Raw genomic sequence first — 18,146 nt, forward strand, 5'->3', positions numbered from 1 at the left:
AACTTCTGAACCTTCACCACCACCAGAGCAAACAAGCCAGCAATCGTCAACATTTCCAACCACAGATGACCACGGGGCATCATTTTCAACAGTTGAATATAATTCCACAACGATGTCGCCATCATTCACAACAAGTGCAAATCAAACTCTTCTCACCACAGAACTATCCACAGAAATGCCATCTTTATCCTCTACTGAAGGCATACATTCACCATCAACTCCCCATTTGGCAACAACTGGCACATCTCCAAGCAGTATAATTTCGGACTCGGCAGTGACTACCACTTCAAGCACGAATGAATACACATCAGTCGACATGACTGAACAATCCAGTCAAACTGCAGAAGTGTCAGGGAAAACAAGTGAACAAACCCCAGTGTCATCCTCCACACATGGAACAGGTCCTTCATTTCCAACAACAGGAACCACAGAATTCAGCTCCACAACGCTAGTGACAATGGCAACAGAAGGCACAATCCAGACAAGCCCAATAGTGCCTACATCAGAGGAATCAGCAAGTCCCACTGTGTCTTCTTCAACTGAAGATAGCCTTTCAACGCCATTCAACTACTCAACACCCATACCCTTAACAACGCATCCATCAGTCAGTTCTGAACCGACAGCAACAACCTCAACAGAGTACACATCAAGTAAAATAACTGGACAAACTTCTGAATCTTCACCAGCACCAGACCAAACAAGCCAGCAATCGTCAACATTTCCAACCACAGATGACCACGGGGCATCATTTTCAACAGTTGAATATAATTCCACAACGATGTCGCCATCATTCACAACAACTGCAAATCAAACTCTTCTCACCACAGAACTATCCACAGAAATGCCATCTTTATCCTCTACTGAAGGCATACATTCACCATCAACTCCCCACTTGGCAACAACTGGCACATCTCCAAGCAGTATAATTTCGGACTCAGCAGTGACTGCCACTTCAAGCACTAATGAATACACATCAGTGGACATGACTGAACAATCCAGTCAAACTGCAGAAGTGTCAGGGAAAACAAGTGAACAAACCCCAGTGTCATCCTCCACACATGGATCGGGTCCTTCATTTCCAACAACAGGAACCACAGAATTCAGCTCCACAACGCTAGTGTCAATGGCAACAGAAGGCACAATCCAGACAAGCCCAATAGTGCCTACATCAGAGGAATCAGCAAGTCCCACTGTGTCTTCTTCAACTGAAGATATCCTTTCAACGCCATTCAACTACTCAACACCCATACCCTTAACAACGCATCCATCAGTCAGTTCTGAACCGACAGCAACAACCTCAACAGAGTACACATCAAGTAAAATAACTGGACAAACTTCTGAATCTTCACCAGCACCAGACCAAACAAGCCAGCAATCGTCAACATTTCCAACCACAGATGACCACGGGGCATCATTTTCAACAGTTGAATATAATTCCACAACGATGTTGCCATCATTCACAACAAGTGCAAATCAAACTCTTCTCACCACAGAACTATCCACAGAAATGCCATCTTTATCCTCTACTGAAGGCATACATTCACCATCAACTCCCCACTTGGCAACAACTGGCACATCTCCAAGCAGTATAATTTCGGACTCGGCAGTGACTGCCACTTCAAGCACTAATGAATACACATCAGTGGACATGACTGAACAATCCAGTCAAACTGCAGAAGTGTCAGGGAAAACAAGTCAACAAACCCCAGTGTCATCCTCCACACATGGAACGGGTCCTTCATTTCCCACCACAGGAACCACAGAATTCAGCTCCACAACGCTAGTGACAATGGCAACAGAAGGCACAAAACAGACAAGCCCAATAGTGCCTACATCAGAGGAATCAGCAAGTCCCACTGTGTCTTCTTCAACTGAAGATAGCCTTTCAACGCCATTCAACTACTCAACACCCATACCCTTAACAACGCATCCATTTGTCAGTTCTGAACCGACAGCATCAACCTCAACAGAGTACACATCAAGTAAATTAACTGGACAAACTTCTGAATCTTCACCAGCACCAGACCAAACAAGCCAGCAATCGTCAACATTTCCAACCACAGATGACCACAGGGCATCATTTTCAACAGTTGAATATAATTCCACAACGATGTCGCCATCATTCACAACAACTGCAAATCAAACCCTTCTTACCACACCCATATCCACAGAAATGCCATCTTTATCCTCTACTGAAGGCATACATTCACCATCAACTCCCCATTTGGCAACAACTGGCACATCTCCAAGCAGTATAATTTCGGACTCGGCAGTGACTGCCACTTCAAGCACGAATGAATACACATCAGTGGACATGACTGAACAATCCAGTCAAACTGCAGAAGTGTCAGGGAAAACAAGTGAACAAACCCCAGTGTCATCCTCCACACATGGAACAGGTCCTTCATTTCCAACTACAGCAACAACAGAATTCAGCTCCACAATGGTAGAGACCATTGTAACAGAAGGCATAATCCAGACAAGTCCAATAGCCCCTACATCAGAGGAATCAACATTTCCCACTTTGTCTTCCTCAACTGTAGATGTCCTTTCAACACCTTTCACCTACTCAACACCCATACCCTTAACAACGCATCCATCAATTAGTTCTGAACCGACTGAAAGAAGCTCAACAGAGTACACATCAAGTAAAATAACTGGACAAACTTCTGAACCTTCACCACCACCAGAGCAAACAAGCCAGCAATCGTCAACATTTCCAACCACAGATGACCACGGGGCATCATTTTTAACAGTTGAATATAATTCCACAACGATGTCGCCATCATTCACAACAAGTGCAAATCAAACCCTTCTTACCACACACGTATCCACAGAAATGCCATCTTTATCCTCTACTGTAGGAATACATTCACCATCAACTCCCCATTTGGCAACAACTGGCACATCTCCAAGCAGTATAATTTCAGACTCGGCAGTGACTGCCACTTCAAGCACTAATGAATACACATCAGTGGACATGACTGAACAATCCAGTCAAACTGCAGAAGTGTCAGGGAAAACAAGTCAACAAACCCCAGTCTCATCCTCAACACATGGAACAGGTCCTTCATTTCCAACAACAGGAACAACAGAATTCATCTCCACAACGGTAGAGCCCATTGTAACAGAAGGCATAATCCAGACAAGCCCAATAGTGCCTACATCAGAGGAATCAACATATCCCACTTTGTCTTCCTCAACTGAAGATGTCCTTTCAACACCATTCACGTACTCAACACCCATACCCTTAACAACACATCCATCAGTCAGTTCTGAACCGACTGAAACAACCTCAACAGAGTACACATCAAGTAAAATAACTGGAAAAACTTCTGAATCTTCACCAGCACCAGACCAAACAAGCCAGCAATCGTCAACATTTCCAACCACAGATGACCACGGGGCATCATTTTCAACAGTTGAATATAATTCCACAACGATGTCGCCATCATTCACAACAAGTGCAAATCAAACTCTTCTCACCACAGAACTATCCACAGAAATGCCATCTTTATCCTCTACTGAAGGCATACATTCACCATCAACTCCCCATTTGGCAACAACTGGCACATCTCCAAGCAGTATAATTTCGGACTCCGCAGTGACTGCCACTTCAAGCACTAATGAATACACATCAGTGGGCATGACTGAACAATCCAGTCAAACTGCAGAAGTGTCAGGGAAAACAAGTCAACAAACCCCAGTGTCATCCTCCACACATGGAACAGGTCCTTCATTTCCAACAACAGGAACAACAGAATTCAGCTCCACAACGCTAGTGACAATGGCAACAGAAGGCACAATCCAGACAAGCCCAATAATGCCTACATCAGAGGAATCAGCAAGTCCCACTGTGTCTTCTTCAACTGAAGATATCCTTTCAACGCCATTCAACTACTCAACACCCATACCCTTAACAACGCATCCATCAGTCAGTTCTGAACCGACAGCAACAACCTCAACAGAGTACACATCAAGTAAAATAACTGGACAAACTTCTGTATCTTCAACAACACCAGGTCAACCAAATCTGCAATCAAGCACAGATAGTGCCACAACTATACTACCAACCTCCACAGGAAGTTCAACGATATCATTTCCTATTACAAACACAAATAATGTTTCAGTTTCCACACAGCCCACCCACTTCACTTCCAAAGATCTGTTACCTTCAACTTCTGAATCAATCATATCAACTGTTGTTCCCAGTCCTGTATACACATCAAAAGAAACGCCTTTGCCACCAGTCAGTTTCAGCTCCACAACCCCAAAAACATCAACATTAGGTCCAACCCATACAACTTTATCTTCGTCAACCCCAAAACACTTATCTTCTCTATCAACTGTCACTGCTGTCACCGTCAAAAACTGTACAGATTGCCAGTGTAATGGTGCACCGTGTTTTTTTAACGTAAATTCTGGGTTGTGTGAATGCAACTGCACCGATTCCACTTATGGTGATTCATGTAGTTTTGCAACTGATACAAGACCTGTTATAGTATGTAAGTATACTTTAATTTAATAATAGTTGTTTGTTTTGAGTTATGATAATTAGTTTCATTTAATTGGCTTTTTATCTTTTATGTGTGAATCAATAATTGAAATACATCAAATAATTGAATTCAAATAACAAACACAAGTATAAACATTAATTCCAGCTGCGGAGAGACTGACAAGAAAGTCAAACATTTCTTTGAGAATTATGAAGAAATACACTCCTGACTTTGAGGATTTGAACTCGGAGGCATCCAAAGACTTGATTTCTGTCTTATCACGTGAGGTGTGTAGGTTAGTTTCTCTTTTAAATATCCACAAGTCAGACCATTTTTCCCTATAACTGGTCTTTATTGTTATTGCAGCTTTCGGATATTTGCAGAAGAGCAGATCCACAAAACTTCAGAGATATAAAGATCATCAGACTATTGTAAGTTCTCCTCAGGGAGATTTCCTTCAGACATAGTGCAGTATTCCCTTTTACTGAATTCCTTGCCAAATATGAATAGTAATGTTGTCACTTTGCGACCATGACCCCATGTGGGTCACCAATAAAAACTCCCTGTGACATCATGCTCTTCCCAGATTCAAGATGCTGAGTAAAGTGCTCTAAATATTTATGTGCCGCAAATTTTTATTGTTAAATCTACAATATCAGATTATTGAACATCGGTACAGGGCCATCACTGGACATTAATTGCATCACATGTTATCTCTTGTACAGACTTCATTCAACACTTAAGAATTAAGGTTTACATTTGCTTCTACCACTGTTATAGTAGTATAAAGCATATTTATTATATATGCCGCCCTGTGATGACCTGGCGACTTGTCCAGGGTGTACCCCGCCTTTCACCCGTAGTCAGCTGGGATAGGCTCCAGGTTGCTTGCGACCCTGTAGAACAGGATCAAGCGGCTACAGATAATGAGATGAGATGAGATTATATATGCCTTCTTCATTATATCTACATATATGTATGTACAAATATTGTAGCCTATGTTATAGCTTGTTCTTTGTTTTCCTAGAGCTGCTTTTTAACCATTTTCATTGTCTGCTTTGTTCTTGGAGCTCTGTAACATAAGAATTTCATTCATGTTGTATATTTTTAATCCTTAAACTGTTTAAATTGTGCTGTAAAGTCCAAATATAATTCTAAGTCTAGTGTGTAAGTGACCTGGCGACTTGTCCAGGGTGTACCCTGCCTCTCACACATAGTCAGCTGGGATAGGCTTCAGTTTGCCCGCGACCCTGCACAGGATAAGCGGTAATGGATGGATGGATAGATAATATGTATGTTAGGACTTATATGTTACAGGTCAAAAAATTTAAATCTAGATGATTTTTTTTAACCTAGTTCATAACTTCCTAAAGATTCCTAAAAGGGATTTCCGTCATTTATTTTGTCTTTCTTTCTTCCATCCACTTCCTCTCTGTCTAAGCACACCTACTGAGTATTTCCTCTTGTCTGTCTACCTATCCCTATCTACCTAATTAGCATTTTTAAAAAATGTTTTTTCCTACTTAACCAGGATTCAAACTCCAATCCTTCTGACTCTTAACCCAACCCCTTAACTACTAGACCAACAACAATTGTAATGGAAGGAGCGATATATATTTTGAATTTATTAATGAGTCCAGTCTTATTAAGTCATCAAGTGCTTTAAAATACAAAGTCTTCCCAAATCCTAACCCTAAACCTAGCCTTAGATATAATAAATCTCCCTAATACCAGTAGCAAATTATGAACTGGGTTAAAAATTCTAACCTAGATTGAAAAAGTCCACCTGACCTACGATTCTGACCTCTAACATATACACAATGTTGGCATTGGGAAGTGGAGACGGATGAAAGTGTAGTTTAATTATATTTATTAAAAGGCATTCAAAACAGAGCCAAATTAGTAGGGAGAGGCGTGGTCATAAAACGTACACAGGTCGGGCGGTCAGCAAACAGGATATCAAAGGCAACACAAGGTGGGAAAACAAAACAAAGGCAAAAAACAAAACAATCAAACAGAAATCAAATGGCTTAGGAAACTCTGTTACAGGCATTGTGGGATACAAATTTGAAACAGGAGAGAAAAATGGAGGACGTGAGTGTGCGAATGAAACGTGAAAGACCGACTACAGTAACAGAAAGCGAGAAGAAAAGACGTTATGTTCTATACGAAGGAAAGGAAACGCAGGACCAAACTAATAAATATGGGTGCTCAGCGAGCACCTCGGTGTGATCAGCTGTTCATTTAGTGACAGAATGATGGAACTGTCAGTGCACGCTCAAAGGGAGACCTGCGCATGCGCACACGGACTTCCTCTGTCTGCTTGACTGTGCAAAGCGAGCGATTTCATGCACATTATTTGCTTTAATCCCCTCAAATGAAATAACTTCCCAGCCACAGAATGGCCTGATATTTTGTGAGATATTACAGAAATAAACATATCACAATCACCACATTTCAGAGGGAACTAAATTTCACTGATTTTATGAAATCGAAAGGCTGTCTCGCTTTAACGAAAAAGAAATAAATTACAATAGTAATTGGAAGAAAAAAATCTGTAATAAAATTGAACAAAAATGATTTCCAAATTATTTACATTGATGCATAGTTTTCATGGAAAAAACAGTCCTGACGGCATTTGTGAATGCCGCGAGAGATTTGCATTGTTTTACTTCCAGAGGAAGTGAGTTCCACAGTTTTGCAGCACTGAACTTGAACATTTTATCACTGAAAGAGTGACTGAAAACGCCGCAGGATAATATTTGTGTTCACATGCTGAGTGTTCCTTCCATGGACTTCTACGAAGTTGACAAACCTTTTCCTGAGGTATTTGTTTATGATGACTTGTGGATGTAGAGCCTCATTAGTTAGAAAGGAAGTTGAATTATTTACTCTGTGTCTATCACTGGATGAAGTACCACCAGGCCACCTGAGTCACTTGGGTTAATAAGAATGGCCAGAGGATGAGTGTGATCCAGCGGGGACCTTTTATATTTTAAGTGTCACGGTCACAATGACTTCGCTATCAGTCCTTGACAAATAAAAAAGCAAACAGAACATGAATACTCAACTACTTCAGAAGGAAACTGCCCTGTCAGACTGCACAACCTTCCCTTTTTTTTCTTATGTTTATTGCAAATCTCTGTTGCGACCTATTTAATCCAAACATTATATTTTTCCACAGACCTGGAAGCATCATTGTCAAAAGCATCGCACAGTACAACTATCCCAACAACCAATCACAGATAGAGTTCCTCAACAAGGATCTCAAACTCTCTTTAACAAAGTTGTTTAATGATTCTGATTTGCTGAACCGTTTAAGTGAAGCACTTGGAAATGTTTCTGTTCAGGATCCAGAAGTTCTAATGCAGCCAACTGAAATAGCAAGTAAGTAATACTTCCCAGTTTCACAAAAACAGACAAATATTATTCCCATTTGCTTCTTTAAACAAGGATTTTGTTTCTCAATGGTTTAACATTTCAAGACTAATTAATTTTCCCCCCTAAATCAGACATTACAGACCTGAAACCGTACATGAGTTGTAAGTCAGATTTTGCCAACTACACACTGAATATTGTGGAAGGTGCCTGGGTGTGTGAGGGGCCATGCAAAAAGAACCCCAGCTACTGCAACAATCATGGGGATTGTGTGAACGTGAAAACCGGCCCAATGTGCTTGTAAGAGGTTTTATACATCCAATCTGTCATTGAGCACATCTTTTAAAAATGTACCATTCATACTTGTACCATTTTACAGGAAAGTGACAAACCTTTTTCTGTGCTTTCTAACTCAATAAGATGCTACAAGAATTCCTTTGAAGAATATCATGGATCACAGTGCGAACTTTTCCGCAGAGGTGCAGGGTTTTATGCTGCGCTCTTCGGGAGTTTAGGAGCTCTTCTTCTTCTTTTCATCATTGTGATAATCGTGATTGTAGTTGTACGATTGAGGCACAAGAGATGCTGGTAGGTATTCGTTTCACAAATGTTGACTACTTATTGATAAAAGTGTATAATTTTGTCACATTTAAACAGACAGACTATTAAAGGTAGACCGCCTTTCAGATTTTTCACATGTAGGTCATACAAAGACCCCCCCCCCCGACACCTAATTAAGCTACTGAATTCGAATCACAGACTTCCAATGTTATTAGTTTTTTTAAAAATAGAACAATTAATGAATTTAGAGCCATGTGGCCCTAAATTCTCTGCTATTTTTTTCTGCTTCACCATGACCCAATTCAAGATACTACATCATGCATCACGTGGTGGGCTTTCCCCGTTCACGCAAGGCATTGTGGGATATTAATTTGAAACAGGAGAGAAAAATGGAGGATGTGAGTGTGTAAATGAAATGTGAAAGACTGACTACAGTAACGGAAAGTGAGAAGAAAAGACGTTATGTTATATACGAAGGAAAGGAAACGCAGGACCAAACTAATAAATATGGGCGCTCAGCGAGCACCTCGGTGTGATCAGCTGTTCGTTTAGCAACAGAATGATGGAACTGTCAGTGCACGCTCAAAAGTAAACCTGCGCATGTGCACATGGACTTCCTCTGTCTGCTTGACTGCACAAAGCGAGTGATTTCATGCACATTATTTGCTTTAATCCCCTCAATTTAAATAACTTCCCAGCCACTGAATGGCCTCATATTTTGTGAGATATTACAGAAATAAACATACCTGCATATCACAATGACCACATTTCAGAGGGAACTAAATTTCACCGATTTTATGAAATCGAAAGGCCGTCTAGCTTTAAGGAATAACAAGTAAGGAATATAACATGACTAGGTATATTGTTATAGGAAAATAATCAGTGAAAGCGTAGTGTAATAAATAAGAGTTAGTGTTAAGTTTAATACTTTCCCTACAATGGCACAGTGTTTATTTATTCAGCTTGTACAGCACTTTGCCAACACTTAAATAGTCTTCTTTATTCAAGAATTAAACTTTACACTTCATCTGCTTATAATTACATTTAATGTTGATGAAAATCCATAAAAGTTCAAGTTCATTCCCATTCTAGCAGCTATAAACAGTCATTCCTTCACTTTCTCATCAAAAAGACAGAAAAAATGCAGCTTGTTACCAATAATCTGTAAACTCCTCCATCCTGAAGATGTCACCTTTACCTCTGACTGTTACAGAGCACTGACACTGGAGACTCCTTCCATAAAAGTTACATAAACTTCTCTTTACAGAAAACTTCACCACATTATTACCCTCGATTGCACACGTTTTTATTTTGTCTATGTGACACGTCAGCTGAGCAAGTCCACATGAATGAGCTGTCACTATAAAAACGACAGCATACTAGAATGAGGGCTGTGATTTGCAGCTGTGTAACTGTCAGAGCTGCTGTTCTAGAAAATTAATCACCACCTTCTGACCAATCACAATCCAGAATTCATCAGCGCTTTGGAATAAATTATAACAAGTGTGTTTAATAATAATTCCTTGTTCTTATAGGTCCCCAAGCAGCAGCAGCTGTGGGTCGAGCAAGTTGGACTTGTTTGGTGACTACTTCTTTGACTTCTCTGGCCAAGGTCAAGATTTTAACTTGTTTTATTTCATTCTCATTTCAATTGTCAGTTCATTATAAATAATCAAATGTGTTATTTGATTTGACTACTCAGTTGAACGTCAATTTCAGAAGTATACTTTACATGAAAGCCTCCAAGACGCAGAGGTCGGGACACATCTTTAGGTCACATCTTCAGAATGCTGATACAACTTTGAATGTAAGTATACAGTACTTTATAGATGATATCACTTTTTTTTTTTGCTATGTGTCGTACATAATAGATGCATAAGTCAATGTTTTGTGCTATTTATTTAACCAAGTAAAAGTTATAGTAACATTACAGTATATAGAAAGTAAGATTAAGGCTGAATAACTGTAAGAGTAATCCTTGGGAAGTAAGTATTGTTGATTACATTTTTAAAATCCTTGAAAATGTTGACTTTCAATTGAGAGAAAGCCCTGAAATGAGATAAGCCAAAAAGATGTCTCACTTTCATCTAGATTTAGTTTTTGCATCTCATATTAGAATAATTAACAGTTATTCTAAGAAATCAAGTCATACATGAGCTGACAGCCGACGAGGCGCATAGCACTGAGTTGCCTATAAGCCATGTACGATGAGATTGAGTGGAATAACTGTTTTATTCTATCCACATTCACTGAATTTTGAGAAACAGAGCATTTTTATTTTTACTTTTTGCAAATCTGATAAATAAAATCTTTATACAAAACGTCTGACAAAATTATTTCCACTTAGCGGACATGTGACAAATTGCATACATGCATAGTAGCAATTTGTGAAAAATGCTATAATAATAATAATTCTTGAAAAATAAAAAAAGATACGTTCTTATCAGGCGGCACGGTGGTGTAGTGGTTAGCGCTGTCGCCTCACAGCAAGAAGGTCCGGGTTCGAGCCCCGTGGCCGGCGAGGGCCTTTCTGTGTGGAGTTTGCATGTTCTCCCCGTGTCCGCGTGGGTTTCCTCCGGGTGCTCCGGTTTCCCCCACAGTCCAAAGACATGCAGGTTAGGTTAACTGGTGACTCTAAATTGAGCGTAGGTGTGAATGTGAATGGTTGTCTGTGTCTATGTGTCAGCCCTGTGATGACCTGGCGACTTGTCCAGGGTGAACCCCGCCTTTCGCCCGTAGTCAGCTGGGATAGGCTCCAGCTTGCCTGCGACCCTGTAGAAGGATAAAGCGGCTAGAGATAATGAGATGAGATGAGACGTTCTTACCATCAAATATTTTTATTCCATATTTTGTTGCTTTTTTTAATTTCTTGGGGTTTTGTTTTCAAGCTGATATCCTAGTAATAGAGTAGCCAATCAGAGCGCATGATTGCTCATATCCAGTAAATGTGGAGATATATATAGTGAGTAATACTCTTTCTTTTCCTTTTGGTTTAACCTCTTCTAGCTGAAGACACAGTAACAGAAATGGAGCCATAATGAACACCTTTTTCGAGTCTTTCTGGAGATCTTCAAGCTTCACTGACTTTTATATCATTAATTGTGAACAAAGACTATTATATTTATCTCTAAATTAATGATTATATTCTGTCATATGCAGTGATTAGGGCTACGATGATAGATTTGTGGTTAGACTGTTTTAATGCAAAACTTCTACAGAACAAATAAATTATAGCTAATAAATTATTACACTAGCCTACACACATTTATTTATTTATTTATTTGTTTGTTTATATAAAATTAAATTATGGCATGTACTTGACAGTTACTTCAATGTATGTTATGAATATAAACTTGCTTCCATTGCTGCTCCATGTGTTTTTCTTTTCCTTTTTTTATCCTTCTAGCACTCTCAGAAGACTTGAGCAGAATCCTGCAGCTCTAATTAGCTCATATCTTAGGTGTTTTTAATGTATTAATCAGTACTGCTCACATACAAACTGACTGGAAAGCAGCCATTACAGTCCTGATATTAAAGGTTTTATCCTGCTTCCATCAAGTCCTGGAGAAACTGTGGATAAAAAAGCAGCTAAATAATTATCTTAATGCTCAGAATATTTTATTTGGGGTTACAGCAGCCACTTTAAAAGGTTTAATATCATAACTGCTTGCCATATAATATTAATTGTCCTAGCTATCTGAAATTTGAGTTCATTTTATAACAGTTGGATTCTGATTGGTCAGAAGTTGTTGATTAATTCTTGATTGTAGCAGCTCTGACAATAGTGCAGCTCCAAATCACATTTTTATAGCAGAGGTCAAAGCTTAAGAGAATATGGTGATACATCAACCTGATTTTTGATGGCTTTTGACCATCTGATGTCCGTACATACGTACGAACAATGAACAATGAACATGTACCACTACAGGGAACCTGAACATAAGTGCAAGGCAATGAGTCTCATAAACACTTGACCACCGGACAATGAAATGTGTATCTTTATTTCCATAAGATAGGTGTTTTTTTTATCCATCACTTATTTTTAACTTGCTTTTTTTTTTAAAATAATGTGGGATTATGATCTTTACTAACACGTTTTCTGGAAAATATTCAGGACAGTTTCATATAAAATTAGTTAAAATAGTTTTATTAGTCCACTCGCTTGTTGGACAGGCAACAGTTTCTGTCATGTAAGGGCGATACATGGATGTAATCGCACAAAGAGTTTTATTAAAAACACGCAAAACAGAGACAAAGACCAAGTGGAAAACCAAGCAGTGGTGGAGTGAGGCACAGACAGGATATCAGAGGGAATACAATACTCACACTGTAAAAAAAATCCCGTTGTTTTTACGGAAAAAAACTGGCAGCTGGAGTCACCAGAAAAAATCCGTAAAATATACAGCAAAACGGTAATTGCTTTTACAGCACAGCATGTACATTTTACAGTTTAAAGTAGCAAATATAACAGAAGTCCAGTGTTTTATATGCTGGATTTAACTGTAAAATGTACAAGCTGTACCGTAAAAGCAATTACCGTTTTGCTGTATATTTTACGGATTTTTTCTGGTGACTCCAGCTGCCAGTTTTTTTCCGTAAGAACAACAGGATTTTTGTATGCTGGTTTCAATGATCTACTAGACAGATATTTTTTTGGGGGGGGGCTTTTTTCACCTTTATTGAATAGGACAGTGTAGAGACAGAAAATGAGCTAGAGAGAGACTGGGAAATGACCTTGGGTCAGAATCGAACCCGGGTCCCCAGATTCACGGTATGGCGCCTTAGTCGACTGAGCCACGACAGTGGCCGTTTTTGTATTTTTTTTAACAGGGCAATTATGTAATTTTAACTATCACATTCTGTTTTAGTATTACAGTTTGTCTGTGTTTAAACTACAACAATTTGTAAATTCTACAAAAAAATATGATCAATTCAACATATTCTTACTGTTAAATTAACAGTGGTATTTGGTGAGGAGTTTTACAGTATATTGATGTAAATTACACACTGCTTCATTGTTTTTGTATTTACAGTTTTTTTATGTCATGATTTTACATAAATTCCCTGTTAATTCTACGGACATTTTTTACAGTGCACAGTCCAAAAACACAAACAGGGTCAAAACTAGAAAAGCAACACAAAATTCAAGGTTTTCACAAAGTCTGTGTGTTATTCAGAGTCCTTACATAAATGTCTACGCTGTGATTGAGCTCTAATCAGGAACAGGTGCATGGGGATTAGTCCTAATGTAACCAGAGAGCTGTTTGATGTATGGAGTGCGATATTGGATGCAGTGGCGGCTCCTGAATTTTTTTTCAGGGGGGGCAATTTTCCCCCGTTATGTCTACACAGACCGTAAATGTCCACAGGACTGAAGTAAATTGACCTAGGTAGCAAATCAATTGGCCGAACTTGTTTTTGCCTGGTAAATTCAGATATCAATATAGACAATATCTTCTCTCCACTAGGTGGCAACACTAAACAAGTTAAAGGTGGCAAACTAAGGTTGCCTAGTAAACTAGACCCACCCGCCTAGCGGCCAAAAATATTTTTGCCTACGAGTGGCAAATATTCACATTTAGTCTGGCTTGCCAGGCTAAAACTAAGGAAGATTCATTGTGAAGCCTTCAAAGCAAAACATTTGGCATCACAATCAATTAATATTGCATTACTCATTTATTTTCTCATATTTTTCCAGTATTCTATAAGTAGACACAAATTCTTAATTATAAACATATTCTAATTTCTTCATTCTAAAGAATGCAATTAAAGTGGCAGGATATAAATCCAAAACAAGTGTTTATTTAAGTTTTGAAAAAGATGAAGAAAAGCATAACCATCAAACAAACATGTGCAGCTTAATTATGTGTTTTTTTATATGGAATTGCACCATTTTAACAACAAATAATAATTCTAAATAAATTCTGCAGTTTTTTTTCCCAAGAATTCCTCCAGAAAGCCATGCCTTAAAAGGAAATTTAAAGTATTACAAGCATGTCAATGAACACAAAAGGCTTTAGTTATTTAGCTATATACACACAAGGTTATACAAGGTTTTGTAGTCAGTGCAACTTGGCTTGACAAGTTGGAAAAAAGGTAAGGTGCTGCTGGCTCCCATGAACACATACTGTACAATATATAAAAACTGAAAATATGCTTAATTTACACCAAGTCAGAGAGAACTTGAGGCTACTGAAATATTCCAAGCATGGCAATGTTAAACTGCCATTGGTAAAACACACACACACACACACACACAAAAACAACTTTTGCCTAGTAAATTCAAATATCAGATATCACTGTACCGTCTGCTGTGCTACTTCCAGGGTGGAAAAGAACGCAAGGGTAGCAAAAAAGAGCACTGACTACATCACAGCCAGCTAGCCAAGTTTTCCGGTGGTACCAGTTCTTGTTAAAACCTCTTGAGTAGGTCTTCTCCCCTTTCGTAGACACTTGCTTGATGTTTAAATTCGGTCTAGGAGGTCCTAGCTGTTTGATTGCCGTTTTCTCCTCATTGGTACGACGATGGGCGGCACGGTGGTGTAGTGGTTAGCCCTGTCACCTCACAGCAAGAAGGTCCTGGGTTCGAGCCCCGGGGCCGGCGAGGGCCTTTCTGTGTGGAGTTTGCATGTTCTCCCCGTGTCCGCGTGGGTTTCCTCCGGGTGCTCCGGTTTCCCCCACAGTCCAAAGACATGCAGGTTAGGTTAACTGGTGACTCTAAATTGACCGTAGGTGTGAATGTGAGTGTGAATGGTTGTCTGTGTCTATGTGTCAGCCCTGTGATGACCTGGCGACTTGTCCAGGGTGAACCCCGCCTTTCGCCCGTAGTCAGCTGGGATAGGCTCCGGCTTGCCTGCGACCCTGTAGAGGGATAAAGCGGCTAGAGATAATGAGATGAGATGAGATGAGATGGTACGACGACTAAAGGGAACTTCTTTCAGAGACGCTATCGTATTTTTGCACTCAACACTCGCCATCTTCTTCATAGAATGTTCACACATTTCCCGCGCAAGTTGCATTTTCCAGCCCAAAATTATGTTCAAAGCCCGCTAAAATGCACTTAAAACCCACCAATCTGGCAACACTTGCGCGGCGCAACAGGCGTATGACGTAAGCACGCTGCTTGTGCGAGCACATAAAACCTAATAGAAAATGCATTGGGAGCATGATTTTCGAAAAAAACGTACATACCATTAGTGTCAATGGGAGATTTTGGGGCAAATCTGAACCTGACAGAAATCGCCCCAAAAGGGCGTGGCTACACCAGGCGCGACCTTAGCCTGATTGGACAATGACATTACTGTTGCCGTGGTAGTAGGAGTAGATAAAAAAAAAAATCTCCCTCCCTGTTTGGGAGTGCGTCGCCCAAATCGCCCCTATTAACGAGCCGCCAGTGATTGGATGGTAACTCTACAGTAGTGCTGTAACGTGAAAGCACTGGTTCACTGCTGTCCCCCAGGCACTCAGCAGAGTCACACCATAATAAATGTGCTGGTGTTGTTTCTGGCGCATGGCATCTGGCACCAAAGAAAGGAATAAATATATCGTGACTGCGATGTGTATATCATTATTGGTCTCACTGTCACAGTGATTTATTGAGGTGAAAAACACAACAAGACACAATTCAATGGTTCATTCATGGAGCTGTAATATTATTACCCTATTCAGGGTGATTTTGTGCTCTTGTGAATATTTTGCTCATAAACTCATCAGGAGCTTCGCTTTTAGGCAGCGACATCTATATCTATATCTATACATATTATAAACGTGCTTGTTCTAATATGTTAGCATTTTTAAATATGTTATTTAACAAAGATAAGTATGTACTCATCGGTATGGTGACATTTTTTGTAACGAGACATTTATTTTAACATTTATGGAATATTTAGTGTCAGTGTGTTGTAACAGTCAGAGGTAAAGCTGTGCCTTTGGGTTTTCTGGCATTTATAGCATGGAGGAGTTTACTTGAACTTTAGTGACTTCAGTAAACTTCATAAAACTTGAAGTTTATTAACTTAAAGAGAGGAAGAAAAACTGAGGTAGGTGAGCGAACAGCTGTTTATAGCTGCTCTAACAGAAGGAAGGACATGAACTTACTTTTTCTCCTGAAAGTCCCACAAAACTGGAAAAAGTTTTGGTTTTCACATCAAAAAGTATGACGTGAAAGTATGACTTTTACAAACCAGAATGTCAAGGCCATAGTAGCTCATCTGGCCTGCCATCAAAACAACCATGGCTACTAAAACATCAAACAATGTGAGAAAGGACCAACCTCCACGACAAACTGTTTACAACAGGAAAATCAACAAAGGACTAAATTTTGCTCCCTGAGGGAAGATCGACCCAAAACATTGATCAGAACTGAATTCACATGATAAATGAGAGGAGATATGGTTCTAGTCAGAAGAAAATTCGAGAAAATTAAGTTGACCTAATGACTAATTTGCTAGCAAAAAATTGACAATACAATGACCGAGTGTTGTGCAGAAGGTCAAGTTCTTTCAAATAAAACAATCAGAACTGAAATCCATTGAGAACTGAGGGAGGAGACATGATTTAACTGAAAATAAAGTTGCAAACAAAGTGTTTACAACAGGAAAATCAACAAACAAACAACTAAGTTTTGTTCCCCGAGGGAAGATCTACCCAAAACATCGATCAGAACTGGAATCTGATGAGAAATGAGAGAGGACATAAAATTATAATGAGAAATCCCAAAACACAGCATGGTGGTGTAGTGGTTAGCGCTGTTGCCTCACAGCAAGAAGGTCCGGGTTCGAGCCCCGGGGCCGGCGAGGGCCTTTCTGTGCGGAGTTTGCATGTTCTCCCCGTGTCCGCGTGGGTTTCCTCCGGGTGCTCCGGTTTCCCCCACAGTCCAAAGACATGCAGGTTAGGTTAACTGGTGACTCTAAATTGAGCGTAGGTGTGAATGTGAGTGTGAATGGTTGTCTGTGTCTATGTGTCAGCCCTGTGATGACCTGGCGACTTGTCCAGGGTGAACCCCGCCTTTCGCCCGTAGTCAGCTGGGATAGGCTCCAGCTCGCCTGCGACCCTGTAGAAGGATAAAGCGGCTAGAGATAATGAGATGAGAAGTCCCAAAACTCATTAAGGAGACCAAATGAGCAGTTTGTTAGCAAAAAATTTGACAATACAGCAACCAAGTTTTGTTTCCTGAGGGAAGATCGACCCAAAACATCGATCAGAACTTAAATCAAATGAGAAAGGAGACTCTCACAATTTTAATGACAGGCCTAGAAATTCGTTAATTTGGCCTAATTAGTAACTCGTTACCAAAAAAAATTGATAAAACAACGACCAAGTTTTTTGTGGAGCGATGAGTTCTTTCAAATAAAACAATCGGAACAGAAATCCGTGGAGAACTGATGGAGGAGATACGATTTAACTGAATTGTGGACGATGGCCTTATGGTCAGATGAACTGATAAAACGATGTAAACACGGGTATAAAAGGGAATAAAACACTTCTGGATTTGGTGTTTTTGGAAAACAAAGTCTCACACCACCTGCTGTTGATATAGTTTTCACTAGAGGGCAGTAGAGGTTAATGAATGCACCCTTAATAAAACTAAAACAACAGCAATTATTTTACATGATCAGCTGTCTTTAATGTCATGATTGATCTTAAAATATTTTATGACATGCTTTAGTGTCACATTCTCCCAAGAAATGTTGGACTTTGTCCTCAGATCTG

The 18,146-nt window shown here is 39.7% G+C and overlaps 1 protein-coding gene across 1 annotated transcript in view; it reads left to right on the plus strand.

The window, feature by feature from the left end:
• Positions 1-10,208, plus strand: part of LOC132873923 (mucin-3B-like) — a 38,731-nt gene extending 28,523 nt beyond the window's left edge. The window contains exons 15-24 of the mRNA XM_060909746.1: positions 445-2,755; positions 3,119-3,444; positions 3,694-4,505; positions 4,662-4,783; positions 4,863-4,927; positions 7,681-7,883; positions 8,009-8,174; positions 8,295-8,462; positions 9,971-10,056; positions 10,144-10,208. Of these exons, the coding sequence (XP_060765729.1) occupies positions 445-2,755; positions 3,119-3,444; positions 3,694-4,505; positions 4,662-4,783; positions 4,863-4,927; positions 7,681-7,883; positions 8,009-8,174; positions 8,295-8,462; positions 9,971-10,056; positions 10,144-10,208 (4,324 nt within the window). The remainder of the gene's footprint in view (positions 1-444; positions 2,756-3,118; positions 3,445-3,693; positions 4,506-4,661; positions 4,784-4,862; positions 4,928-7,680; positions 7,884-8,008; positions 8,175-8,294; positions 8,463-9,970; positions 10,057-10,143) is intronic.
• Positions 10,209-18,146: the final 7,938 nt, after the last annotated feature.

This window comes from Neoarius graeffei, chromosome 26 (genome assembly GCF_027579695.1).
Source record: "Neoarius graeffei isolate fNeoGra1 chromosome 26, fNeoGra1.pri, whole genome shotgun sequence".
Lineage (NCBI taxonomy): Eukaryota > Metazoa > Chordata > Actinopteri > Siluriformes > Ariidae > Neoarius > Neoarius graeffei.